Source organism: Nelumbo lutea, chromosome 2 (assembly GCF_056320005.1).
Source record: "Nelumbo lutea isolate HS-2025 chromosome 2, American lotus-T2T, whole genome shotgun sequence".
NCBI lineage: Eukaryota > Viridiplantae > Streptophyta > Magnoliopsida > Proteales > Nelumbonaceae > Nelumbo > Nelumbo lutea.
In genome coordinates this window covers 72,253,613-72,281,529 of record NC_142685.1, presented here as the reverse complement: position 1 = coordinate 72,281,529, position 27,917 = coordinate 72,253,613, and the positions used below count along the sequence as shown (strand labels likewise).

Below are 27,917 nucleotides of genomic sequence, written 5' to 3'. Positions count from 1 at the left end.
AATGCCTCTTCGCTATGTTTCTCAAAAGTCTTCCAGCTCCCTGCAAATCCATCAATTAGACACAAAGGAAACCGCTGGTCGAACAAGAAGCAAAGAAAGCAAAACATGGAGGAAGCCCTTCAGAATAGAATCTCTATTGCGGCTCCCTTCATCTTCCTTATCGTTGTTGCTCTGCAACTCGCCTCCATACGCCTAGAACACCTCATGAAGGTACTGGCCTCAACCTTTTTTCTTGTTTCGAAGTGATGCCTTCGTAGTTTCCTTCACAAAATTCACTCCTTTCTTTCGAAGCAATGGGGCTGGTTTTCTCTGCTCACGGATCATCTCTCTTCTCTCTGTTGAAGATTTCAGAAAAAGATAGACAGCTGATTAACTACGAGAATTTATGTGGTGCTGTTCTTTCTTTCTTTACAGAAGGGATTAGTGAGTGCAGAGGAAATCGAGTTGCGCAATGAAATAAAGAGGCTTTTGAAAGAGGCGGGCTCGTTAACCAAGTGGGTGGTTTATTTATTTATTTTTGGTTTTACTCTTCAAAATGCGTATTATGGTGTTCTGGACTTGTGTTCTTTCTCAAATTCTGTGAATTGATTAGTTTCATTTTTTAATATATTTAGCACTGAGAGACACTACGGCCTTAGTAGATATTTCTCCTCAGATTAACTCATTACTAGAAGAAACTCGACTTCTCCACAACTTACATTTCTGGAAGGCCCTTGATAATTGTTTTGTTTGTTTTTATTTCTTATAAGCATTCTTGTATTTTAAATTCATGACTAGATTTTACATGTGTATTTCCATTTCAACAAGTGAAACTTATTTCTCCCATAGCTCCAAATAAATTCTCTTTGAATATGATTTATAGGCTTTGCAAATTGCAACTGATGGTGGCACTGAAAGAAGGGAACGGCAGTGCTAGTGAAATACATATGGAAGCTGTCAAGAGATAACAATGTTGGATTTAATGTAGAAAACATCATTGGGTGGATCAGCTCTGTCGACCATGTCCTTGCTTCATTCTGACGGAAGATGGATTATCTTCAAATAACAAGTTTTTATCTTGATATACTGGGAACAAGGTTCTTGATATTGGAAAGAACAACAAATAGAAGCCACTCATCACCAAAAAAGAAAAAAAAAAAAACGAAAAGAAAAGAAAAAACACAACAACAACAACAACAAGGTAACTGAAACTTACGTGGGGGTAGGTGGAAGTTTCATGATTCAAGGGTCATTACCCACTATTGGTCCAAGTTATTTGGAGTCTTGGGAGGGGTGGACTGTATATCGAATTAACCTTTGGCAATTTTTACTTTCTCACAAAGTAGCCGCTTTCTAACTTGAATCCACGTTTTCATGCTTTTCAGCCTCAGATTTTACCATTACACCAAGCAATGGCCCCTGTGAAAGTTTCATGGTTATACAGGAAATATGATTATTTCTTTCCACAATGACTATGGGAATTATAATAATCTAATTGCTGAACTGAGCTTTACTTAATAGGTTTCAGATATGGAAATCTCATGACTTTACAGCTCATTTGATATAAAACAATGATTCCCAATTTGTTTCCTCCCTTCTCGAGCAGAGAAGCCCTCCCCTGTAAGTGTTCTATTGTTGGAAAGAGGTTGTGAATATATGAATTTAGGTTCCTTTTTTTTGCTAAATATGAATTTAGGTTCCTTTACAAATGACATAGTTTAAAGCTTATTTCCTGAATTCTTTACATGGTGCATCTAATCATAGGTGAGCATGAACATACAATTATAGGTTTCTTTACAAATAACATAATATTCTTAGGAAGATTTTGCGTTTAATTAACTAGTTGATCAAGCCTTTTATGTCTGTGTTGCTGTTTGGGTGTGAGGTGGTTGATGCTAGAGAGAGAGAGGGAGGGTTTTGGCTGTTATTGTACGTGATAAGCTGTTCCCTTATGCTTGATATTATTGTTTCACTGACAAAGAAAACTTGTGGTAATCATGGAAGCTCCCAAAAATTTCCATATGAATTGGGATTTTCTGATTAGAAATGTTGATAGCTGAAAACCAATAAAAAATTGTTGGCATCTGAGATTAATGGGAATCATTACCAAATTGGTGCAGTAAAGACCTTTCCAACTACAATAATGTTTTTATTTATTTTATTTTATTTTTATTTTGGAAACAAATTCAACTGTGCCTAGTTTGAATATTCTATCCTTTCATGCAATCGTGCTGAAACTCTGAGTGACCTAACCATGTTTATTTAAGTTTTAACCATCTTTTTCTGCGGTGAAAATTGTTTCTGGTTGATGAACCATTGCCATGGAACTGTATTCTGTTCTATTCAACCATGTCAATTTTGCAGACCAAACTGTCTTAGAAATAAGGTAAATATCAACTCATACATATTGACAATTTTTTTTGTCAGCCCATCAACCTTTGCTCAAGCGGCAAAGCTTAGAAGGATGGCAGCATCTAAGGAGAAGGAACTTCAAAAATGTATGGACTTTACATTCTTACAAATCAAATCTCTACTTGATAGAAAATACATAACATATTTCCTATTAAGTTTTATTGTGGAGATGCACCTGATGTTTGTTTAAATTGAAGACTGATATTTCATCCAGTTCCTTGAACTACTTTTCACTTCTCAATCACATTATACTTTATGTCATGCTGGATATTTTAAAGTATCCTTTCAGTTTTTTGAAAGTAAAACACAGTTTGATTAATAATAAAGGTTTATTGGAAAAGGGAAGGACAATATAAATGAGAAATAGGAAAAGGGAAGGACAATATAAATGAGAAATAGGAAAAGGGCCACTAGTAGAGATGAGCTTATAAGAATCCAATAACCACAATGACTACACTAGTGTAATGATGTAAAAGACCCCTTTGAGCAATAATTCCCCAAGGTTGCATGTTTTCCCATGTGAAGGGTCAAATAACTACATTTTAACTGCAAAAGGGGAAGAAATGTAACTGAAACATTTCAGATTAAAAAAATTTTTGGCCCTTCGATGAAGCCCTTTTTTTTTGAAGAATCAAGAAGAAAGAAAATTTATTAAAAGAAAAGGTTACATCCTATCACATTGGTTGTCTAGATGACACACCAACAACATCAAGTACATACTTCAATTACATGTCCAGAACATTAAACTGAGAATGCATCTACATTACAAGGCTGTAACTCAAGTGAATTCCAGAAATTTTCCAATAAATCAACTTTGGAGACTTCTGAACTCAAAATTATCGCAACCCCTCCTGACAATCCTGAAGCTTGTAGTTCCATCCATTTTCCACTCTCATCTCCCCAAATATCCAGTTTCAATCTCAAGTCAAAACTTTCCAGCTTTGTTTCCTGCAACAACACCACATCTGGTTTGGTGTTTCTAATTAGATTTCTTACCATTTCCCATCTTTTCCATCCCTCAAACCTCTCACATTCCAACTGAGAATCTTCATCCCTCTTCCCCCCACCCCCACTGTCCAACTCCTCTTTACTCGTTCTCATCCAAATTTTCCTCTTCTTCCTCTTCCTCATTCCACCCCTTGTTTTTCTCTAGGATTTCTCTTTTTCTTTCTTTCTCTTCTTTCTTCCTCGTTCCACCTCTTCTTCAATCACCCACTGTTCTTTGATGAAACCTTTTTTTTCTCAGTGTCCTTTGATGAAGCCTTATGATGTTTAAAAGCTGATTTCAGAGAAGAAGAAGAAGAGAGGAAGAAGAGGAGGGAGAAGAGAAGAAGAAGATTAGAGAGGAAAAAGTATTGTCTGGTGGTGCCAGCTTTATATTTATAGTCTAGGATAGCCGAATACAATAAAACAAGGTTCAAAGTATCGATATACCCTTGTGTATCGACAGATGCATATTGATACTAAAAAGCACACAGTTTTATATTTTTTAGTTTTTTTTTTCAAAATTTGGTTTTCAGGGAGGTTTTTATGCATAATTTTTATTAAAAAAAGAGGGGTCAGGTGTATTGGGACCCCAAAGATACGATACGATACGTCCAATACGAGGTATCTTATCGAAATTTTGAACCTTGCAATAAAAGAAAGGGAAAGACAGAATGTCCCTTGTGGCACATAACAACTTAATTACATCGCTCTCCCTCAAGTTGGGGCATAAATATCAATTATCCCAACTTGTCACAAAGATCATAGTGCCGCAAGGAGTTCAATCCTTTGGTGAGAACATTTGCAAGTTGTTCCTCAGAGCTGATATATGGAATGCACACTTGTTTTTCTTTGATAAAGTGTTTATCTATTTCAATGTGCTTGGTTCTATCATGGAGAACAAGATTGGTTACAATATTGATAGTAGCCTTATTATCACAGTGGAGTGACATGGGACCATCAAGGGGAAATCCCAATTTACCTAATAGGTTTTTAATCCATAATATTTCAACAACTCCATGAGACATGGCTTTGTACTTTGCTTCTAAACTAGATTTGTCCACTGCACTTTGTTTCTTATTTCTCCAAGTAACAAGATTTCCCACCACAAATGTACATTAGCCACTTGTGGATTTTCTGCCATCTACAAAACTTGGCCAACCAACATTAGTGCAAACCTCAACTTTCATATGTCCATTCTTCTTGAAGAAAAGGCCTATCCCTGCTAATTTCTTTAAGTACATGAGAACTTGATCTATTGCTTTTAAGTGAGCTGCTTTGGGAGCATCCATGAACTGACTAAGGACTCCTACTGCATATGCAATATCTGGCCTAGTCATAGATAAGTATAGGAGTTTACCCACAAGTCTTTGGCACTTAGAGTCTTTTATGGGCTCATCATTGTAGTTCGTGAGTTTGTGATTTACATTTATAGGAGTATAAACTAGTTTGGTCGCAAGTTTTCCTGTATCTTTCAGGAGATATAGGGTATACTTCCTTTTAGAGATGAAGATACCCTGTTGGGAGCAAGCAACTCCAGTCCCAAGAAAGTAATGTAGAGGTCCTAGATCCTTCACCTCAAACTAAGTGGCCAAGAACTTTTTTACCCTTTGAATCTCTGAGATCTAATCACCAGTGATAATTATGCCATTCACATAAACAATCAAGGTTGCTGTTCTTCCTTGTTCTTTCTTCACAAAGAGGGTGTGATTAGTTTGACATGGTTTAAAACCCATTTGTTGAACCACTTGATGAAATCTGCTAAACCAAGCACTTGGTGATTGTTTTGAGACCATATAGAGGCTTTTTCAATTTGCATACTTTCTGTTCATTGTTCTTAGCACAAAAACAAGGAGGTTGGATCATGTACACCTCCTCCTCCTTTGAATCACCATTCAAGAGGGCATTCTTGATGTCCATTTGATGGAGTTCCCAATTTAGATTTACTGCTAAAGGGAGAAGAATTCATCTTTGCCACTAGAGCAAACGTCTTTGCATAGTCAACTCCATAGACCTGAGTAAAACCCTTTGCCGCCAAGTGAGCCTTGTATCTCTCCATTATTCCATATACCTTGCATTTCACAAAGAACACCCATTTGCACCCCATAGGTTCCTTTCCCTTAGGAAGATCTACCAACTCCCATGTGCCATTTTTATGTAAGGCATTAATTTCGTCTTTCATTGCATCTATCCACTTAAGAGCACCTCCAATCTTTCTTTCCTCGAAAGTAAACTTTTTTGCTTCAACGTTAAACTCTCTTCTCCATCTCATTGCCTCCCACTGCTCTCCAACTTCGTGCCTTTACATTTCCATCCTCCCTTTGCGTGGACCCTAAAAAAGGAACCTAGTTCAATATTCAGGGAAGGTGATGACAACACAAGAATTTTCCATGCCATTGTTAATCGTAGGAGGAAGAACCTAATTACTTCTTTAGTGGTGGGGGAGTCTGAGATCACAGATCAAAGTGAAATAGCTAGGGCCTTTGAACATTTCAGATCAATCTGTAGAAGGCCACTTAATGGGAGGTGGACTGTTGAAGGACTTGATTGGAAGGTTTTGGGAGATAATCAAGTGGAGTTCCTAGAAAGATGGTTTGAGGAGGATGGAATTAGGGAAGTGGTTTTCTCAATGGGCTTTCATTCCAAAGCTCAAGGGCTTGTTGGATTTATAAAGGCTTTTTATCAAGATTGTTGGGATATAATCAAAGCTGATTTGATCAACGTTTTCAGGGAATTTTGTAGAAGGGGGTTAATCAGCTTGGCAATGAACTCAACCTTTACAGCTTTGGTTCCAAAGAAGAGTGGTGCTAATCATCATGGGGACTTCAGACCTATCAATTTAGCAACAAGTCTTTACAAGATAATTGCTAAGGTTCTGTCCTTGAGGATCAAAAAGGTGCTCCATTCACTTATCTCCCAATTTCAAGGGGCTTTTCAAGATAGGCAAACAATTGACCAAATTTTAATTGCTAATGAGTGTGTGGAGGCCCAAAAAAGGTTAAGGAAAAGCCAAAAAGGAGACATGCAATCAAGTTGGACCTAGAGAAAGCCTATGATCTAGTGGATTGGATGTTTTGTTTTGATGAATAATAATAAATTTATTAATTCAGAAGCTGATTTAGAGTGAGTTCATAAAACATCCCAGGGAGAAGCACGAGCTGCAGCCCTCCTTGAATCTTACAAGTAAACTAGGAAAGAAAAGCAAGAATCACAACTGAACCCAAAACAATTCTTCCCTATTTACCCCTTGCTTGGCTAACACATCTGACAAAGTATTTGCTGATCTCCCCACCCATTGTACAGTGACCAACATATTCCTTGTCAGCCAACTAAAATTCTTTATTTCATTCTTGTATCGCCACATAGCCTCTTCAAGATTTTTCAACCAACCCACCACCACTTTGGAATCCCCCTCGATTGTTAGGTGTTGTACCCCTAGCTGGTTTGCAAATTGCACCCCTTGTATAGCAGCTAATAGTTCTGCCTCAGTGGAGTCCCCAATTCCTAAGGGACCTGAGTAGAGCAACAAAATCTCTCCCTTCCCATTTCTCAAAGCACCCTCTATTCCGGATAATCCTGGATTACCCATGCTACTTCCATCAAAGTTCAACTTCAGTGGGCCTTCGGATGGAGGAGACCAGCTTGTAATTGATTTGTCCTTTAGGGATGAAGACCTTGCTACTGTTGATCAATTTCTCCGAAGGTCATTAAAGGAGAATTGATGAAAGATTACCAAGGTCTTCAGCCAAGGTATTGCCCTATTCAGCACATAATCTTTCAATTCCTGACTGCTCCTTTCCTTTTCTTGAAAAATTCTATCATTCCTTTTTTCCCAAAGAGTCCGAATCAAGGCAGCACGAGCACATCTCCATATAATTTTCCCTATTTTTGTAGGCCAAGAAAAGGTAGAATGGTTGAAGAGCTGAACTTCTGTTGGTAGACTCCAACTACTCCCAAACAACGAAAGTAGCCAAGCTCAAAGGTCTGCAGAAAAGGGACAAGATATTAATAGGTGGTAACAATCCTCATCGTGAGCTCTACAGAGGATACACCAATTAGGAGAAATACTAAGGAAAGGTCTTCACTTTTGTAGGTTATCTAGAGTGTTTACTTTCCCATGGAATACTTCCCAACAAAACACCATAAGTTTTGGGGGAACTGGCCTGCACCAAATTTCTTTTGACGGAAAGGGTTGATGAGTAGAAAGTTGAGAGATGGACTTGAAGAAAGAAGCATAAGTGAAGGTTCCATTGGGTCTAGGAATCATAGGAGTCCATCTAGTGGACTGGATGTTCCTAATTAATATCATGAAAAGTTGTGGCTTTGGGGAGCTATGGTGTAAATGGATTAGAGGCTGCTTGCAAACAAGTCCTTATTTAGTAATTGTAAATGTTTTGGTGGTTGACTTCTTTGTGGGAATTCGAGGCTTAAGACAAGGTGATCCACTCTCTCCCTTTCCTTTTACTTTGGTAGTTGAGATTCTCACTAATATCAAGAGCTAACTGCCTGCAACTGTTCAAGGGTTGGTCAACAGGTAGAAACAGAATCTTGATTACTCATTTGCAATTTGCAGATAATATTTTAGTCTTTTGTCATGGGGATTGCAGAGATGGGGTGGAAAACTTGAAATTGGTAGTAAAGCTCTTTGAGAGGATGTCCAACTTGAGGATTAACCGACTAACTGGACTAAAAGTTTAATGGCTGGCATCAATGTAGAAGGGGGTGAGTTGAGGGCTATGGCAAAATCTTTAGGATGTGAGAGAGGGAATTGGCCTTTGACTTAGGGTTACCCCTAGGTGACAACCCTAGATCAACTAGCTTTTGGACCCCAGTGGTGGAAAGGTTTGAGAAGAGACTAGCAGGGTAGAAAAGGAATTATATTTTGTTGGGTGGGAGAATAACCTTAATCAAATCCACATTGGCCAACCTCCCAATGGTGAGAAAAATCGAAAGATCATGAGATACTTTCTTTGGGAATGGGGGGAAGGGAAGAAAGAGCACTTGGTAAGATGGTAAAAGGTAGTGAAATTGAAGGTAGAAGGGGGCTGGGAATTGGAAACATTAGAATGAAAAATCTGGCATTGTTGAGTAAATGACATTAGAGGTTCCCTAAAGAAAATGAAAAATTGTCACGAAGTTGTAGCAAGTATCCATGGGCTGTCAAACAATGGATGGGATGCTGTTTGTCTGTATAGAGCTACTCCAGCTTCTCCTTGGAATGCTATCCATGATATCCTTCCTGTCTTCCTCAACCATGTTATGTAGGATTTGGCTTCAGGTCAGAAAAGTAGGTTTTGGGAAGATGTTTGGGTTGGGGAGTCCCCTCTATGTGTTCCTTCCCTTTTTATTCCTTGTAATCTCAAGGGTAGACCTGTGTCTGAGTTCATTTGCCAAGACCCATCTCCTTTAGGTCTGAATTGGAACTTAGGCTTCAGTAGGAATCTTAGAGTCTGAAATACCTGGTGTCTGATTTGCTAAGTATTCTGAATTTAGTTCTGGGGGATGGTAGTATGAATACTAGGGTGTGGGTTCCTAATCCTCTAGGGCTGTTCTCCTGTAAATCTTTTTCAATTCCCTTGTAGCAACTTCCCCTTCTCCTTATCATCTCTGTTGTATCCTTTCTTCTTCTTAATAAAATTTTTGTTTTTTGTTTATTACCAAAAAAAGTCAAAATGGACCTTAACCAATAAATTATGCCTTATTTATCAAAAAGCTACTAGCACCTAGGTGCTTACTTCAGTGCTTAAGTGACAAGGCAGTAACCTATCATCTTGTATTGCCTTGCTGCTTGATAACTATGCTACCAACATTTGAGAATTTGCTACAAACCAACAAGGGAAGACTATGGAGTTCACAGCATATACTATTGGTCATTTTGTAAGACAAATTGATTGCTCTTTAGGATGGATTTGGATTAGCTATTAGAATCATAATTATTTTCGTTTTTGTCCACCTTTGTGAGAAACTTCTGAATGGATTTCATACCCATTCTGGATAGTTCAATTGTTAAATGTAAATTCCGCATCCTTTCTGTTTTCCTTTGTCATATCTGAAGTCACAATTTTTTGTATCAGAAGAGCGCAAAGGGAATGTATTGTTACACAATAGAAGCTTGATTTAAAGCAGAAAAACTCTTTAGGAATCACAACATTATCATGTTTGCAAGCAGAAAATCAACTCCCAGAAAAATGAAGCTTCTTATTTTTCATATATCAGCGAGAAATTGCTTATCTACTTTTAGAAGTACAAATAATAAAATGCTTCTTTAATCATCTTCAAGTTGCCTTTTGCAGAGTGTTGGGTTCCTGATGAGCAATTGGTTCCCAAAGAATATAATACAAAGGAATTCTGAATAAAACATAAATATTTAACTTTTTTTATTGCAAACCATGTCCAAATTTTCAATTATTTCATAATTCCAGGTCTTATTTTCAGGGCTCGATTTTGTTGCTTTCTCTAGACAATTATATTTTTATTGAATCTGCCATAGTTGGCATGCCTTTTTTTTTTTTTTTAGTTTATTATGGTAGCATTCCCCCCCCCCCCCCCCCCCCCCCCCCCAAAAAAAAAAAAAACAACAAAAATATATTTATTTCCTTGCAGTATGAGCTTCTTTCTGATAGCTTAACCTAATTTCCAGATCAGTCAACGAAGAATCAGAGCAAGAAATTGTCATATGATACACATGTAAAAGCTCTGATGATTGTAAAGGTATTTCTGAGTGCATTTAATAATTCTGTATCACATTGCAGTTTGGTTTTAAACTGTTTTTTCTCTTCTTGATGACAATAGGCACTGGCATATCTTTTTCTGGTTTTCTGGTTTTGGGGCGCCCCTGTTGCTACCATATCTCAGCAACTCTTGCAACCTTTTGGTAATTGGTGAAATCAACTTTACCATATTTATATTGGAGATTGTATGTTTTTTTTTAGCTTTTGGATATTACACATTCTAAAATGTTAAATGTATTACAGCTTGTTAGAGTGAGCCGAATAGGGGTAGTTTAGTAATCTCATGTCAGTTAAGTACTTTGCTTATGTGGCTGTTTTATTAGAGTACTCTGCCCCACACTTAAGTGAGGGCAGTTTAGTCTTTGTAAGTGTAATTAGAACCTAATAAACATTAGGGGGTCGACTGAATGGGTGACTTATCAGTTTCGACTAAACCCTCATGTTCTCTCTTTCTCCTGTCTTCTTCCTCATCTTCTTCTTCCTTCTTCACTGGTTCGGGTTATTGTAGCTGCTCCAAAACATGGTATTAGAGCGAGGTTTCTGACCTACTTCTGCTTGTAAAGCATCTCAGCTGTGTTTGTGACAGCTTCTTCTTCGTTTCTGGTTGGTTAATGGAGAGAGATGGTTTGCCCTAGGTCTGAGACATCACAGCTCGTTGCTCTCTGCTCCGCACAGTTTTCTTCATCAAGGAAGGTGATTTCAGCAGTGAATGGTTGGCTGATACTCTCAAAGGAAGGTTGGTTATTTAGTCCTTTTGTGTTGCTGGTATTTCTGGGTAGGAACCCTTCAAGAATTAGTTAGTACTGATTAGAACCTAGAGAACTAGGTTCATTGTTGCCCTAGGAAGGGCTGTGTGTGCAGTAGCCGAATGGTGCAGGGCTGCTGTGAGTTGTTGAGTGGTGTTAGGGCTGCTGTAGGTGGCCGAGTGGTGTAAGGTGGAATGCAGTGACCTTGCCAAGCTCCTTGTGGTTGTGTAATGCCCTTTTAAGTGTGTTAAACAAGTCTGAACTGGGTGTAGCAGTTTGACTGTGTTGTGGTGCTTGTGATGCGCAATTTTTTTTTATTGAGTGGTTGTAAGAGGGCCTACTATTTGTGTTGTGGTGCTTGTGATGCTTATGTGGGTCGTAGGTGTGTGAAGTCAGCAGTAGGGTGAAGAAGAACAAGTGTGTGCTCCCACTGTTGTGTTTAGGGGCTGCAATAGGTGCTGAAGTATCAAACTGTGAACAACATCAATCAGCTTGTAGCTGAGAAGTAAGGTTAGAGGCAACTGTGAAAGAGTACAATGGCAGCAATAGGAGATGGCTACAATGATCAGAAACCTAGTGTGGTAATTTCCTCCGACTACCTAGGGGTACAAATGACCTCAATTAAGCTGAATGGGGAGAACTATGTTCTATGGGTTAAATCAGTGGAAGTGTTTCTCAAGGCAAAGAAGAAAGTAAAGCATGTAAGAGATGAGAAGCCATCGGAGGACTCTCTAGGGTTTGATGATTGGGAGCAAGAATATGCTCAAATCATGACTTGGCTGTGGAATAGTATGGAACCCAAAATTAGTGCCAACTTTATGTTTCTTGATACGGCTAAGGATATATGGGAGCATGCTAAGAAGCTATATTCTGGACAAGATAACACAACAAGAGTGTATTAGCTTTATCAGGAGTATTTTGATTTACAACAAGGAACCAAAACACTAGAAGAGTACTATGCCTGCATGAAGAATATAAGGAATGAACTCAATGTCTATTACCCTCTTACTCCAGATATTAAAGTTCAGCAACAACAAAGGGAGAAACTAGATGTTACAAGATTTTTAGTGGGGCTGAAGTCGGAATATGAACCAGTTAGAGCCCAAATATTGGGGGGCTCTACTCTTCCTACACTTGAGGAAGTATTCTCAAGGCTTCGTAGAATCTCTTTGGGACAGGCTGAGAACTCCACACAGTCTAATAGATCAGCACTTGTGACAGCTCGAGGGGTTGGATATAGTACAAGAGGGGGAGGTCATGCTCCCCGAGGAGGCCGTGGCAGTTCCATGATTAGTCGGGGTGGTCGTGACTCAGGGGGAGGCCGTGGCAGAGGGAAAAATAACTTTACAAGGAAATGCACTCATTGTGGTAGAGAGGGACACACAGTGAATTTCTGTTATTATCTACAAGGCCCTCCCTCTAAATGGGCTAATCATGCTGTAGCGGGTGAGGTTGATATCAGTGACAGTAAACCGGCAGACCGAACTTATCCCACATCTACATCTACCTCTGGGAGGGAAATGGTGAGCGTACCGCGTGATGAGTATGAACGGTTCCTTCAAACTACTTCACAGCATACCACTGCCACACTTGCCCAATCAGGTATTGCTTGCATGTCATCTAAAACCTCTCCATGGATTATTGACTTTGGAGCCTCAGATCATATGACCGGGACTCTAGGTGTGTTCTCTTCTCTCTCTGAAACCTCCACATCACAAACTGTTACACTTGACAAAGCTCTTAACTGTTCCATTACCTTCTTTCCTTCCACCTGTGTTTTTCAGGATCTCAAGACGGGGAGGAAGATTGGTGGGGGGCATGAAGCTGGTGGACTGTACTATCTTGACGGTTGTGGATCTTCAATTGCTCTTCAGACTTCGCTTACTCCTCTACAATGGCATTGCCGACTGGGACATCCATCTCTCAAGGCTCTCAAGATTTTGGTCCCGTGATTGAGTCCTTTTTCTTTGGTTCATTCAGATGTTTGGGGTCCAATCAAAATAGAGTCTTATAATGGGTACAAGTATTTTGTCTCCTTTATTGATGATTGTTCAAGAATGACATGGATTTACTTAATGAAAGAAAGAAGTGAATTGTTTTCTATTTTTCAAAAATTCCATGCTGAAATACGCACACAATTTGGTGTTCCAATCAAAATTCTCCGTTCAGATAATGGTCGTGAATACTTTCTTACTTCATTTCAACAGTATTTAGAACAGCATGGCATTATTCATCAGACATCATGTGCATACACCCCTCAACAAAATGGGGTAGCTGAACGGAAGAACCGTCAACTTCTTGAAACTGCACGGTCTATTCTTCACCACATGAATGTTCCTAAACGTTTTTGGAGTGATGCTGTACTCACTGCATGTTTTCTCATTAATCGGATGCCCTCCTTCATTCTTCATGGTCGGTCCCCCTTCTCTATTTTGTTTCCCACTTTATCTCCATTCCTATTAATTCCTCGTGTCTTTGGTTGTGTGTGCTTTGTCCACAATCTGAGCCCTGGAATAGACAAGCTAGATGCACGCTCAATTAAATGTGTCTTCCTTGGCTACTCATGGACTCAGAAAGGGTACAAGTGTTATAATCCCATTACCCGGAAGTGCTATGTCTGTCCTGATGTCACCTTTTTTGAGTCAGTCCCCTTCTTCTCAAGTCCTGAAGCACCCTCGTCTCCACCCGCACTTCCTCTTCCTCTCCCTGTCAGTGATCCAGTTCCAGATGTTGTTGTTGGAGTAAACTCATCACCTCATCCCATGCAGATCACCACCGAACGTCCACCAATCCGGCAAGTGTATACACGTCGAACGGCACCGGCCCCTCCTTCAGCTTCTACCTCATCTGCGGATCCTCTCATGGCTCCTATTGTTGAACCCTCAAACCTTGATCTACCCATTGCCTTACGAAAAGGTAAACGCAGTTCTACCCTCCATCCCATTTCCAATTTCGTTTCATTATCTCGTCTTTCTACATCACATCGCCAGTTTGTTTCCCTTTTATCCTCTGTTTCCATACCTAACAATGTCCAAGAAGCTCTCAGTTCACCTGATTGGCGGCAGGCAATGGAGGAGGAACTTTCTGCTCTTCAACATACTCAAACGTGGGAACTTACTACTCTCCCACCTGGTAAGAATGCTGTGGGATGTAAATGGGTGTATACTGTGAAATACTTGCCAGATGGTAGTGTAGAGCGTCTGAAGGACAGACTTGTTGCTAACGGTTACTCACAGTTGTATGGAGTAGACTACATGGAGACATTCTCTCCGGTGGCTAAGATTGGTTCTGTTCGTGTACTAATTTCCCTGGTAGTTATGTATGATTGGCCTCTGTTTCAGCTTGATATCAAGAATTCCTTTCTCCATGGTGATCTTGTGGAGGAGGTATATATGGAGCAACCACCTGGGTTTGTTGCTCAGGGGGAGGATGGTAAGGTATGCAGATTGAAAAAGGCAATTTATGGGTTGAAACAATCGCCGCGTGCTTGGTTTGGGAAGTTCAGTGAAGTGGTGAAGAGTTTTGGAATGAAGCAGTGCCAGGTAGATCACTCAGTGTTCAGATATGACTCAGAAGCTGGGAAGATTCTATTAGTGGTCTATGTGGATGATATTGTCATTACTGGCAGTGATAAATTGGGGATTGGCAAATTAAAGGTATTTTTGCAAAACCATTTCCAAACAAAAGATCTTGGAACATTGAAATATTTCTTGGGAATAGAGGTTGCCAGGTCAAAACAAGGTGTAAATCTGTGCCAAAGAAAATATGTTCTTGATCTATTGGAAGAAACAGGACTGTTAGGTGCAAAACCGGCTGAGACCCCTATGGAACCAAATGTTAAGTTGAGCAGTGATACAGGAGAAGTATTTGAAGATCCTGGAAGGTATAGACGACTAGTGGGGAAGCTGAACTATCTAACTATCACGAGACCCGACATATCCTTTGCAGTCAGTGTGGTGAGCCAATTCATGCAGGACCCTCGTATACCTCACTGGGATGCAATTCTTAGAATTGTGAGGTATCTGAAAGGAGCTCCAGGCCGTGGACTATTGTATAAAGCAGGAGGAAAACTTGAAGTAGTGGGGTATACAGATGCAGACTGGGCAGGCTCAGTGAATGATAGAAGATCTACTACGGGCTATTGCACATTTCTTGGAGGAAATCTTGTGACGTGGAAGAGTAAAAAGCAGACGGTTGTGGCCAGAAGTAGTGCTGAAGCTGAGTATAGGGCCATGGCACATACTACCTGTGAGTTAGTGTGGTTGAGGGGGAGGTCAGGCCCATGGGTCTAATTATATGACCAAGCTCGGCCGGGCCGTCGGGCTACCCGACCCATGAACAGGTCTATTCACGAGATATGTGACGATGAGAGCATGGATTGAAGTAATTTGTCAGATCGTGGATTCACTCTATGATTCGTCGACTGGTGAAGAGGGATAGAATGGGCCTTTGCTTATTTTTGTTGGTCGAATAAAAGTATTAAGTTATGGGATTTGTCGTGCTACACTTTTTTGGATTCTAATGATGGTGGTGAGGGCTGAATTGCCTAACAAAGCTCGGATGATAAAGAATTATGGGCGATAGCTCTGGCCAATAGATTTGATTAGCAGGATCTTTGCTTGATAGTCCATCAAGCGAGGGCGATATGTTTTGACATTTCCTCTAATTTAGCCCCCTTGTTTCTTGATGGAAGGCATTGTGTCAAGAAACATGTGCAGTGCATGCTGCAGGTCGTCTAATTTTCAGCCCCCCGTGTCTTGATAGAATGTCTTTTGTCATGAAACATTCCATTTGGGACTTGTGGCTTGCAATTTCTAGCAGCCCCCCCTGTACTTCTATAGGAGTTCTATTAGGAGGCTAGTGGAACTTGGTAGACGAAGTGTGCAGCCCCCCTATGAATTGAGCAAGCTGTCGACTGTTCGAATCACCATGGGTGAATGCCGATGTGCTCGTTGGCATGTTGGGTCGTGCATGGGGTTGCTATTAATCACCCAAATGATATTGGGGGTGTGGCAGACTGGTCATTTTAGACTCTACTCGATTGGAGGAGAAGCACGATCGGCCATTTCAACCTTCGTGTGGCACGACCCTAGTCCTTGACACGTGAGGTATTCTGCTTAAAAGGACAAGTGAGGGGGGGTTTTCTTCCTTTCTAAGTTTCCTCTACTCTAGCTTTTCCTTCAATTGTCGATGAGCTCCCTTTGTTACTTAGTGTTGTTTGTGATCTTGTTCCTCCTATTGGTTATTCTTTATTCGAGTGTCTTTTAGGGTTTATTTTTGCTTCGATTCAAATGGCCCCTCAGAAGCAAAAGAAAGTGGTGTGAGACATTTGCCCGTTCGTGGATTTCATGCAGGAAGTTGATACGGTCGAGTTGCTTTCTGATTATGAGACAACCAAGGCGTCAGATCTTGGCAAGGGTTTCTGGCCCCCTATGCCTATATCGTTGGGCAAAGACGACGACACTGTGGAAGGCAACGAGCTTCTCTACTTCTATGGCTGACAAAAACGAAGTGTGGTGTACAGGTGTCTTGGACCAAAGACTGAAAGCTCCAAAGGCTCCACCAGTTTCACATCCTGGGTGTTGTATGTTTTGGAGAACCCCATGTACTGCAGGATTTTGCACAATGCCGGCGTTCTAAGGTTAGTTGATTGCTTCATGCATTTGCTTGGTAGAGACGGTGTGGGTTTTATGAAGCCGCTCTTGGCGCATTGGTGTTGCCAAACTGACATCTTCGTTGGTGCCTTTAGTGAGTTCAAGATTATCATGGAGGATGTTTCTGCGCTATTGGCTCTTCCTTTGGTTGGATCTGTCTTGGCCCATCACTTATAGTACGCAGAGTCCATCCCTAGTGAGCTTTCAAGTATCTATGCGGAGTTGGTGAATGAAGTGGGTCAGTTCAAGGCCAAGGTGGACACTACATCAGCCTGTGGTAAGATGCCTCTGGATGGGTGGATTAAGCATTGGTTTGAGTGTAGGAGTGTGACGAATGTTATTGTTAGGAAGGCAGAGTGGCGGACAACGAATGTCACTTGGCCACATTCATTCTCTACATCGCATCGCGATTCCTATTCCCCGACAACTCTGATTATGGCCTCTGGATGGTGTTGGCATCCCTTGTCATTCTTGCAGCAGGCGGGCACCAACTTCCATTAACTTCGATGTTCTTGGGCTACCTATACGAACAAATGGATTACTATGTCATAGTCAAGCCAAAGGTTCAGAAAGAGACAATAGATTTGGTGGGTGTGACACAACCTGTTAGCCGGCACCCTAAAAGATATATTTATATTAAAAAGGTAAAAGGACAAATCTGCCCTTAGTGTACAAAAGAAAGAGTACAAAGAATAGTTATACAACAAAGAAAAGTAAATGTACAAAAATAGCCCTATGGCTAGATTTTCTCACAGTCTCTACACTCCCCCTCAAACTGATGCCTAGGAATAAGCATCAGTTTGTCCATGAGAAATAGATGACGAGCCCGAGTCATTGCTTTAGTCAACAAGTCTGCTAGTTGGAGCTTGGAGGAGACATGAGGAAGAGATATGGTACCCTCAAGAAGGAGGTCGCGGATGAAGTGGCAATCGACTTCTATGTGTTTGGTGCACTCATAAAAGACGAGGTTGGTAGCAATTTTAATTGCACTGACATTGTCTGCATAGAGAGGAACAAATGGTGGTGGTTCATGAAGTATTTCAAATAGAAGAGTCTGAAGCCATATGATCTCACTACTCACGGAAGACATAGCCCTGTATTCAGCTTCAATGGAAGGTTTGGACATAATAGTTTGTTTCTTGCACTTTCACGGGATAAGAGAGTTGCCTAAGAATACACACCAGCTAGTATTGGACCGTCGGGTGTTAGGGCATCCAGCCCAATCAACATCAGCATAAGCCATAAGGTTAATAGAGGATGAGGAAGAAAAGAATATCTCGTGTCACAGGGTGCCTCACACATATCTAATGATCTGATGAACTGCAGGTAAATGAGGTTGTCTTGGGGAAGACACAAACTAGCTCACTATCTGAATTGCATAAGATATATTTGGTCGAGTCATGGTGAGATATATCAAATTGCCCACTAGTTGACGATAAATGGTAGGATCTTCAAGAAGAGAACCATCATCTTTGCTGACTTTTAAATTTAGTTCTAGTGGGGTATCCACAATCTTAGAGTCACTAAGATTTGCCACTTTAACGAGATCGGCCGCATACTTTTGTTGGTTAACAAAGTAGCACCGAAAGTTCTTGCTCACTTCAAGTTCTGAGAAATATGTCAAAGGCCCCAAGTCCTTCATCTTAAAGGACTCACTGAGTAACTGTTGTAGTCTAACAATTCCTTTTGTATCATCCCCTGTAATGAGAATATCATCGACATAGAGGAGTAATATTGTTACTCCCTGCTTCCGCCTTAAGATGAATAAAGAATAATTAGAGAAACTCTGGATAAAGCCAACATTAGTGACGATAGATCTGAATTTCTTAAACCAGGCCCTAGGAGCCTTCTTCAGGCCATAAAGTGACTTCTTTAGACTACAAACAAGCTGCAGGTCTATACAATATCCATGAGGGGGCTTCATATAGACTACCTCCATAGTTATCAAGGCTACGCCTAGGTGACAAGGCGATTTTTAGAAGTCGCCTCGCCCAATGCTAGATGTTTTTGTATTAGTTGCTCACCCATATATATGTTATATTATTGTAGAGTACACTGATGTGGGCCCCACAGCTACGATCCCACTGTGTTCGTAGGGTAGAAGATGTTCTAGTCTGCCTAGGGTTAGCTATTGGTGATTTAGTTGTTTCAGTTGTTATTTATTTCAGTCTTTTTTTTTTTTTGCTCTATTTGTTATGTAAAGACTAAGGGCAGATCTGTGCTTTCCATGTAATGAGCATAACCTATAAATATTAATTAAAGTGGCGGCGGCAGGAGATCAAGCTTCTGCTCCTCCTTTCAACCCTTGTTTTCTACTGCTTCTCCTCCCTCTTCCTCTTCTTTCCTCTTACCTTTCTTCTTATCTTCGATCCTGAAATCCATTAGGGTTCAAAACTGATAACAGTCCTGAACTTCTACTTGGTATCAGAGCTAGGGCTTCTCATGTGAGTCTAGTCCAGTCGACCGCTGGAAGCTGAGAAAGCAGAGTTCGTTGACTGGTTCTTGGAGATCTCCAGAGGATTAACAGCTGTTTGAAGAAGTGCCACAGTTGCAGCGAGTTGGTGATCAGGAAGAATCAGAGAAGGCTAGGGTTCGGGTAACCTTGGTAGGCAGCGAACTGCATCCTATTGTAAGTCTTTTATTTTCTGAGAGAAGTAACATCAGAGAAGATAGGTTGGACCTATTCAGCAAGGGTGGCCGAACCACTCTAGGGTTTTATCTCTCTATTCTCTAGGGTTTTGTCTTATCCTTGCGGCAAACCCTAGTATTAGGCCGAACCTTGTGATCTTATCCCTCCGGCAAACCCTAATAGTTCTCCTCAACATTGATCAGTTTTAGGGTTTCATATTAACCCTAATACAAACCTTATCCGTACGGTACTGTTTGGAGTGTACGGCTCTTAGGACTGATTAAAACGTCAAATTGGCTTCAGCATATCAGATTGCTCTTCAAGCTGTTTTTCAGTTTTCTTTTGGGGTTTCGAACACTTCTAAAGGGGAGAAAACAGTTCGGACTGTTGCTGTTGTGTGGTTATTAATTTCAGATCAGTCTTATACATGTTTCATGCACATGTACCGTGAGTACAGATCGGTTCTATACTGATTTTGTGACTGTGGTTGGGAGTCCTAGTGCTGGTTTTGACTGTAGTAACCATAATTTTGAGACTTCTGGTTCTTGGCCGAAATGGAGTTTAAGAATTAGGTAGAAGGCAGTTTGGGGAACAGCAGTTATGGTGGTGGTTATGAGACAGGTTTTCAGATTACAACCGTAAAGTTTGATGGATCAAACTATTTGGAATGGGCCCAATCAGCCATGATAGCTATTGGGGGAAGGGGCAAAGTAGGGTATCTCTTGGGAGATGTGGCAGAACCTTCCAAGGGAGACCTTATGTATACCAAGTGGGTCCAAGAAAACTACTTGGTTATGACATGGCTCTGTAATTCTATGCAGCCCCATATTAGCCGAAATTACTTATGGGCAAAGACAGCTAAGGAGATATGGAATGTGATGAAAGAGACTTACTCTCAACCTCTTAATGTTGCCAGAGCATATGAGTTGAAATGTGAGGTGAATTCCCTTAAACAAGGAGAGAAACCGGTGTCGGTCTACTTCTCTACCTTGAAGTCCCTGTGGCATGAAATTGATCACTCAGAGACTCTTGAGTGGGAGAGTCCCAAAGATGCTCAAATATATAGAAAGCACATCGAGACAAACAAAGTGTTTGAGTTCCTGGTAGGACTAAATTCAGAATATGATATTGTGAGGCAGCAGATTTTGACCAGAGATAGTGTGACCCTCTCTCAGGCATACTCCTTAGTGCATAGTGAAGAGACCAGGAGGAAAGTCATGATGCAACCTCAGCCGCTTACACCTGCCTTGGTAGCTGTCAAACCCAAAACAGAGGGTAATTCAGAGAGGGATAGAAAGAAGGAAGATAAAAGGGATGTGGTGTGTGAGCATTGCAAGAAACCTAAACACACAAAAAAACACGTTGGAAGCTGCATCCACATTTGGTCCAGGCAAAGTTGAGAAATAAAAGGGGTAATGCTCATGTGGCTATGACTACTGATTCAGCATCCTTGTCTGGCACGAGAGGCACACCATTAGAGACCTTAGCTGCAGTTCGAGCTACTCTAATACAATTAGAGAAGGAAGTTGGAAGTTCAGCTCAGTTACCGCAGTCATCATTAGCTCCGACCACATCGGCCTTTGCACACTCAGGTACTCGAGCCTTAGCCTACCATGCCTCTGCTCCAGGTATTACTGAACCGTGTTGGGTAATAGATTCAGGTGCATCCGACCATATGACTAGCTTGCCCTCTTTGTTTACTACTTATCACTTATCTTCTGGTAGGGATAAAGTATCTATAGCTGATGGCTCTCTTGTCCCTATTTCTAGCAAGGGTGACATCAAACTGTCGGATACTATATCCTTGTCCTCTGTCTTGCATGTTCCTAAACTGGATACTAACCTCATTTCCATTATTAGTATTACCAAACATTTGAACTGCTCAGTAACTTTCTTTCCTGACCGATGTGTTTTTTAGGACCTGGAGACGAAGAAGGTGATTGGGACTGGCTGTGAGACGAATGGGATCCATCTGCTCGGGGAGAGTTCTCGTCGGGAAGAGTCAATGGATAAGAAGTTACTTGTTTCTCAGGTTGTGAGTTCGGTTATGCTTTGGCATAACCGATTGGGTCATTTATCTTTTCGGTCCTTGAAGAGTCTGTTTCCTACTTTGTTTGAGTTTGTTGAGTCATCTCAGTTGAAGTGTGAAAGTTGTGAGTTGGCTAAACATTGTAGAAACTCTTATTCATTGAGTAATAAAAGGAGTAATAGTTTTTTTGATATTGTGCATACTGATGTTTGGGGGCCATATCACATTCCTTCTATGGATGGGTACAGGTATTTTTTGTTATTTGTTGATGACCACACCCGGTTTTCTTGGGTTTTTCTTATGCGATCACGAGATGAGGTGTCTGCCCTGACCCAAAACTTCCAACAAATGATCCTAACCCAGTTTGATGCCAGGATAAAAGTGTTTAGATCTGATAATGCAAAGGAATATTTTGCTAAGCCATTGGCATCGTACCTCCTTAATCATGGGGTTATCCACTAGAGCACTTGCCCTCATACACCTCAGCAGAATGGGGTTGCAGAGAGGAAGAATAGGCACATCTTGGAGGTGGCTAGAAGTATTATGTTTACCTCTAATGTCCCTATTCGCTTCTGGGGTGATGCTATCCTTACGGCGGTATATCTTATTAAGCGGATTCCTTCTCGGGTTCTTGATATAAAATCTCATTTTTCCCTTCTATACTCCAATGAGGAGTTGTTCACTATTCCCCTCAAGACATTTGGTTGTACCTGTTTTGTTCAGCTTCTCGGTCCCCATCACTCCAAGTTTGAACCCAAGGCCTCCAAATGCATCTTTCTTGGTTATGCATAAACTCAAAAGGGTTATTGTTGTTATGATCCTGTCTCAGGGAAGAAGTTTGTATCCATGGATGTCACTTTTTTTGAGGAGACACCCTACTATTCTCAGGTCTCTCCTCAGGGGGAGAGTAGTGAGCGTGGAGATTTGGGTCCTTTTCTTTAGGGGGAGTGCAGTGAGGACAGGGTTAATACCTTTGGGGTTGCTCCCTTATCTATTCCAGTTGGTGATGAGGGCTGTAGTAGTGAGGGTGGTCAAAGGGATCGGGAGTTGAGAGTCTATCACAGGCGATGCAGGCAGGTTAATCCCGATCATCAGTAGTCCCAGCTAGCTCCAATCTCTTATGCGGCTCCAAGTCCAAATATTACAGTCCCAGGGCCCACAGAGACTCCTTCCATTGTTGCTACCTCACCCTCTACAGATGACCTTGACCTTCTCATTGCCCTCCGTAAAGGAAAACGGCATTGCACCACATCTACAGTCCACTGCATCTCCCAGTTTTTGTCCTATGATCGCCTATCTTCCTCCTACAGGTCCTATCTCACCTCCGTTGTTGATGTCCCTATTCCGAGGACAGTGCAAGAAGCCCTATCAGTCCCGGAGTGGAGAGGTGCAATGCAAGTTGAAATGGATGCCCTGTTGAAAAATAATACCTGGGAGCTAGTTGACTTGCCCAAAGGAAAGAAACTAATTGGATGCAGGTGGGTATTTACTATGAAGCACAATGCAGATGGTTCCATTGAGAGGTACAAAGCTCGACTAGTTGCAAAAGGGTTCACTCAGACTTATGGTATAGATTACTTGGAGACATTTGCCCCGGTAGCCAAGATGACCACCATTCGGGTTTTATTATCTCTTGTAGCAAGCTACACTTGGCCTTTGTACCAAATGGATGTTAAGAATGCCTTCCTGAATGGGGATTTGCAGGAAGAGGTTTACATGCAGTTGCCTCCCGGATTCTATGATACAGAGGCAGGTAAGAAGGTCTGCCGGCTCAATAGGGCATTGTATGGTTTGAAGCAGTCACCTAGAGCTTGGTTCGATAGATTCAGACTAGCCCTTGGGAAGTTCAGTTATGTATAAGCCCAGTCAGATCATACACTGTTCATCAAGAGGGTGGAGTCGTCACTGACACTACTTGCAGTTTATGTTGATGATATTGTGGTGACAGGAAATGACAACCATGAGATTGAGTCCCTCAAACAGCTCTTTCATCAAAAGTTTGAGGTGAAAGATCTGGGTACACTACGGTATTTTTTGGGTATTGAGGTTGCTAGATCCAAACAGGGGATCTTTGTCTCTCAGAGGAAATATGTTTTAGATCTCTTAGCTGAAATTGGAAAGCTAGGTGTCAAACCTGCAGATACACCCATTGAACAGAGCCACAAGATTAGTGCAGAGAGTGGGAAGCTGCTTGAAGACAAAGTTATGTTCCAACGGTTAGTGGGAAAGCTCCTATATCTATGCCTTACCCGACCAGACATCAGTTGTGCCGTTAGTATTATCAGTCAGTACATGCATTCTCCTAGAACCACACACCTTCTAGCAGCAGAAAGAATACTAGCATACTTGAAGAGATGCCCGGGTAGAGGTATACTGTTCAAGAACAATGACCACATGAAGGTGGAAGTCTATACGGATGCCGATTGGGCTGGGAGTGTTGATGACAGAAGGTCTACCTCTAGATATTGTGCTCTTGTGGGAGGTAACCTGGTTTCTTGGAGGAGTAAGAAACAAAGTGTTGTCTCCCGATCCAGTGTTGAAGCTGAGTACAGGTCAATGGCTAATGGAGTGGCTGAAATTCTTTGGCTGAGATCACTACTTGAGGAGTTGGGTATTGAGTATGAGAAGCCCCTGATGCTGTATTGTGATAATCAAGCGGCTATTAATATAGCACACAACCCAGTGCAGCATGACAGGACTAAACATATTGAAGTTGATCGACACTTTGTATGAGAGAGGGTCTCATCATAAGAAGTGTGTCTCCCATACATCACCTCTAATATGCAATTGGCAGATATCCTCACCAAAGCTGTACCACGAAAGAAGCTAGAGGCAGATCTATCCAAGTTGGGAATGATAAACATTTATTCCCAACTTGAGGGGGAGTGTAGAGAACACTGATGTGGGCCCCACAGCTACGGTCCCACTGTGTTCATAGGGTAGAAGATGTTCTAGTCTGCCTAGGGTTAGCTATTGGTCATTTAGTTGTTTCAGTTGTTATTTATTTCAGTCTTTTTTTTTTTGCTTTATTTGTTTTGTAAAGACTAAGGGCAGATCTGTCCTTTCCATTTAATGAGCATAACCTATAAATATTAATTAAAGTGGCGGCGACAGGAGATCAAGCTTCTGCTCCTCCTTTCAACCCTTGTGTTCTACTGCTTCTCCTCCCTCTTCCTCTTCTTTCCTCTTACCTTTCTTCTATCTTCAATCCTGAAATCCATTAGGGTTCAAGACTGATAACAGTCCTGAACTTCTACTATTATTTTTTTGAATGTGCATATGTATTATATCATTTTATTGGTTTGTTTTATCTTATTAGAATACACCCTGTTGTATGTTATCATTTTTTTATTAAAGTAATTCTCTTTTACATTAGAACTACGAAAGTTTCCTTGGGTTTGAGACTTTGAGTTTTGAATCGAGAGTTGAGAAGAGAGCAATGACTGAGAAGTTTCCATTATTCAGTCCAAGTAGTCCAAGACCTCTAGGTATGTTTTTTCCTTCTTGAAATATTTTTGGGATGAAACAAGGGCTCCGCCTCCTCCTTTTTCCTAAAATCACACTGGTACTCCTTTCTGACTTTTAACAATCCTCCTTTTCCATTTTTTTAGCCTGAAACAGGGTCTCCACCCCCTTAAACACAATCCACATCGTCCTCTTGGACAACTTATGTTGGGAACGAAACAGGGGCTCCGCCCCCTTATTTTTCACTCTTTTCTTATCTGCAATACCCCATTTCTGTTGGCCTGGATGCTAGCTATGGCATTTTATGTTTTATTCGAATGATTTTATTGATAATAGCTAGCATACAGGTATGCTGGTTAGTATAAAAAACTAATAAAGTAGCTTAATAGGGGTAGGGATATTTATTTTATACTTTCAGTTCCATCTCTTAGGCAACTGAGTGCTCTGTGGTCGCCTAGGCGCCTTGACAACTATGACTGTCTCTTTCAACTCCCCATGGAGAAAAGAATTCTTGACATCCATTTGATGGATTGTCCACTGTTTGGCTGCAAATACAGCCATAGAAGTCGTATAGTTGTCATCTTAGCTACAGGAGTAAAGGTCTCCTCATATTCTATCCCATATTCCTGTTTGTAGCCTTGTGTAACCAGCCTAGCTTTGTATCTGTAGGCTTCCATGAGATTTTAGTTTCATAGAGTAGACTCATCGACTTCCTATGAAAGATGTTTCAGGTAGAGCTTTGACCAAGTCCTAGGTGTCATCTTCAAGAAGGGCTCGAATCTTAGAATCCATGGCATTTTTCCAATGTGGCTTTGCTACAACCTACTAAATTTGAAATCAAAGATCTTGGGAATCTCAGACACTTTCTTGGAATCGAAGTGGCAAGGTCAAAGGGAGGGAGGGTATTCATTTCATAGAGGAAGTATGTCCTTGATCTCCTTCATGAGGTTGGGAAACTGGGGCGTAAGCCAGTTGAAACTCCTATTGACTCTAATCATAAACTAAGTGTTGATGATGGAGATATTCTTTCAGACAAGGGTGTCTACCAGAGGCTTGTTGGCCAGCTTTTTTACCTGTGCCTGACTCGACCTGATATATCCTATGCTGTTTGCATGGTGAGTCAATATATGAACAGTCCTACAACTTCACATATGCAGGTTGTCAACAGGATTCTTGCCTACCTAAAGGGGTGTCCAGATAAAGGAATGTTATACTCTAACAAAGGACATCTCAAGGTCGAGGCTTATACTAATGCTAATTGGGTAGGTTCTATAGATCATGGAAGATCCACTTCTAGTTACTGCACCTTGGTAAGAGGTAATGTTGTGTCTTGAAAAGGCAAAAAACAATCTGTTGTTGCCCAATCTAATGCTGAAGCTGAATATAAAGCTATGACTTATTGTGTATCGGAGTTGCTATGGTTGAAGTCTTTGTTATCAGAGATTGGGATCCAAGTTGAAACCCCAATGATGCTACATTGTGATAATCAAGCTGCCATAAACATTGCTCATAATCCTGTTCAACATGACTGCACAAAGCATGTTGAAGTTGACAAGCATTTCATTAAAGAAAAGATAACTAATGGAGAAATATGTGTGCCTTTTGTTAGGTCAAAGAACCTACTTGCTGATTGCCTCACTAAAGGTTTCAACAAGCCAAAACTTGAGCAAGCTGGGCATGATAGATATCTCTACTCAGCTTGAGGGGGAGTGTTGAGAATGTGCTTTTGGTTTTGGCTTTAGGGGTATTGTTGTCTTTTCCTATTAATTGTATTTTGGGCATCCTTATAGGGACATGACTGTAATTTCAGATTTAATATATAATGAATTATTCTGGGTGTGAACAGTAACACCCTATTCTCTCCCGTACCTCTTCTTCTTCCTCTTCTTCCTACACTCGACAACTGTGTGATTCATCTGTATTGAATTGTAAATTTGTTGTGCTTCATACTTCAATCCTTATGCCTCTTTTGCAGGGAAGGCATTGTCCTTTGGAGCCGGAGGTCGCTTGAATGGCAGAACTACGGTATTCCTTTTATCCATTCTTTACATGATTTTGCATCATTGAACTTGAAACCATCTCGAGTAGACACATTTTGGCCAACTGAGGGGTGGCTCAGTACATTAGCCGGTTTGTTCCTGTGCAGATTAGATTCCTGTAACCACCAACTTTCGAGAGGGGGATTGTTAGTGTGGTGCTGCACTATTCAAACAGTCCCTATGGGGAATTTGGGTGTATCACCAAAAAAAAAAAAAAAAAAGAGTAGACACATTTTGTATGGATTATGACAAAAAAAAAAAAAAAACAATTATAATTGCCTGCGTTAATCATATTTACAATGCCCTCCAAGGCTTCAGTTCAAGATTGAATATATCTTCCAGTCAATAGAAATAATTAAATTTCTACTTTGGCCTGGTCTTTTTGAAGGAGGCTAATGAATCAAAACACCTCCAGTTGATGTCTATGTGGGCACTTGAATAGTTTAGGCAAAGAGCAAGAATCTGAATCCAAATAAATTACATCCACTCTGATCATGTAAATGAATTTCTTTGTTTTTTTCTTAATAGAATCATTTCTAAGTATTATAATAATCTGAGTGCAGGTTGGGGTAATTCCATGGATAGCATTATCAACTCGTGTCAGCAATTTTCTCTGTCACAAGTTCCTTAAATAGAAAACAACTTTCAGCCATATGAATGTTGATAGAAAAATAGGGTAAGTTTTTACTGTATTAATCATTTTATTGTTTTTATATACTTAAATATTTATATTTATTTTTTTGGGGTGGATGGTTATTGGGTATCTGACCATGGTTAAATCTCTTGTAAGAAACATTTATATTCTTTTTTCTTCAACCACTTAAAGCTATTTTGTATTCTTGACTCTATAAGAAGTGTATAAATGGTTTCATACCTTGTGATATCATCGGCCATGCTGTTGTCAAAATTTCGATACGATATGCTCCGTACCATATCTTTTGGGTTCTGAAACACCTGTTTATAGGTATTTTGGAACCCCCTCTTTAAATCAAAATTTGAAAACAAAAAGTAAAAAAATGTAAAAGCACAAGGTTTTTAGTATCGATACACCTCTGCCTCCTGTGTATCGATACTTAGAAGTTTTAACCTTGCGTATATGAAAGGGTGATCATGGGCCGGGCCTGATTCTGGATTTCTGGGCTTATAACTTATATGTGTATGTTGGAAATTTATTTTATACATATAATATAAAATATGAAATATACTTTATATATAAATCATATAACATAACATAAAAATATATATAAAT

The 27,917-nt window shown here is 40.6% G+C and overlaps 1 protein-coding gene across 1 annotated transcript; it reads left to right on the top strand.

The window, feature by feature from the left end:
- LOC148871487 (tail-anchored protein insertion receptor WRB-like protein) lies at window positions 1-27,554 on the top strand. Its single transcript, XM_088971940.1, has 7 exons — window positions 1-210; window positions 415-494; window positions 2,407-2,477; window positions 10,016-10,086; window positions 10,168-10,249; window positions 26,605-26,654; window positions 27,232-27,554. Exons 1-7 carry the CDS (start codon window positions 106-108, stop codon window positions 27,301-27,303), a joined length of 531 nt encoding a protein of 176 aa, XP_088828066.1. The 5' UTR covers window positions 1-105; the 3' UTR covers window positions 27,304-27,554.
- The last annotated feature ends 363 nt before the right edge of the window (window positions 27,555-27,917 follow it).

Coding starts and splice junctions, on each gene's coding strand:
- LOC148871487 (XM_088971940.1), top strand. CDS start 106: ATGGAGGAAGCCCTTCAGAATAGAATCTCTATTGCGGCTCCCTTCATC. Junction 495..2,406: donor GAGGCGGGCTCGTTAACCAA/GTGGGTGGTTTA, acceptor TTTTTTTGTCAG/CCCATCAACCTTTGCTCAAG. Junction 10,087..10,167: donor AAGCTCTGATGATTGTAAAG/GTATTTCTGAGT, acceptor TGATGACAATAG/GCACTGGCATATCTTTTTCT.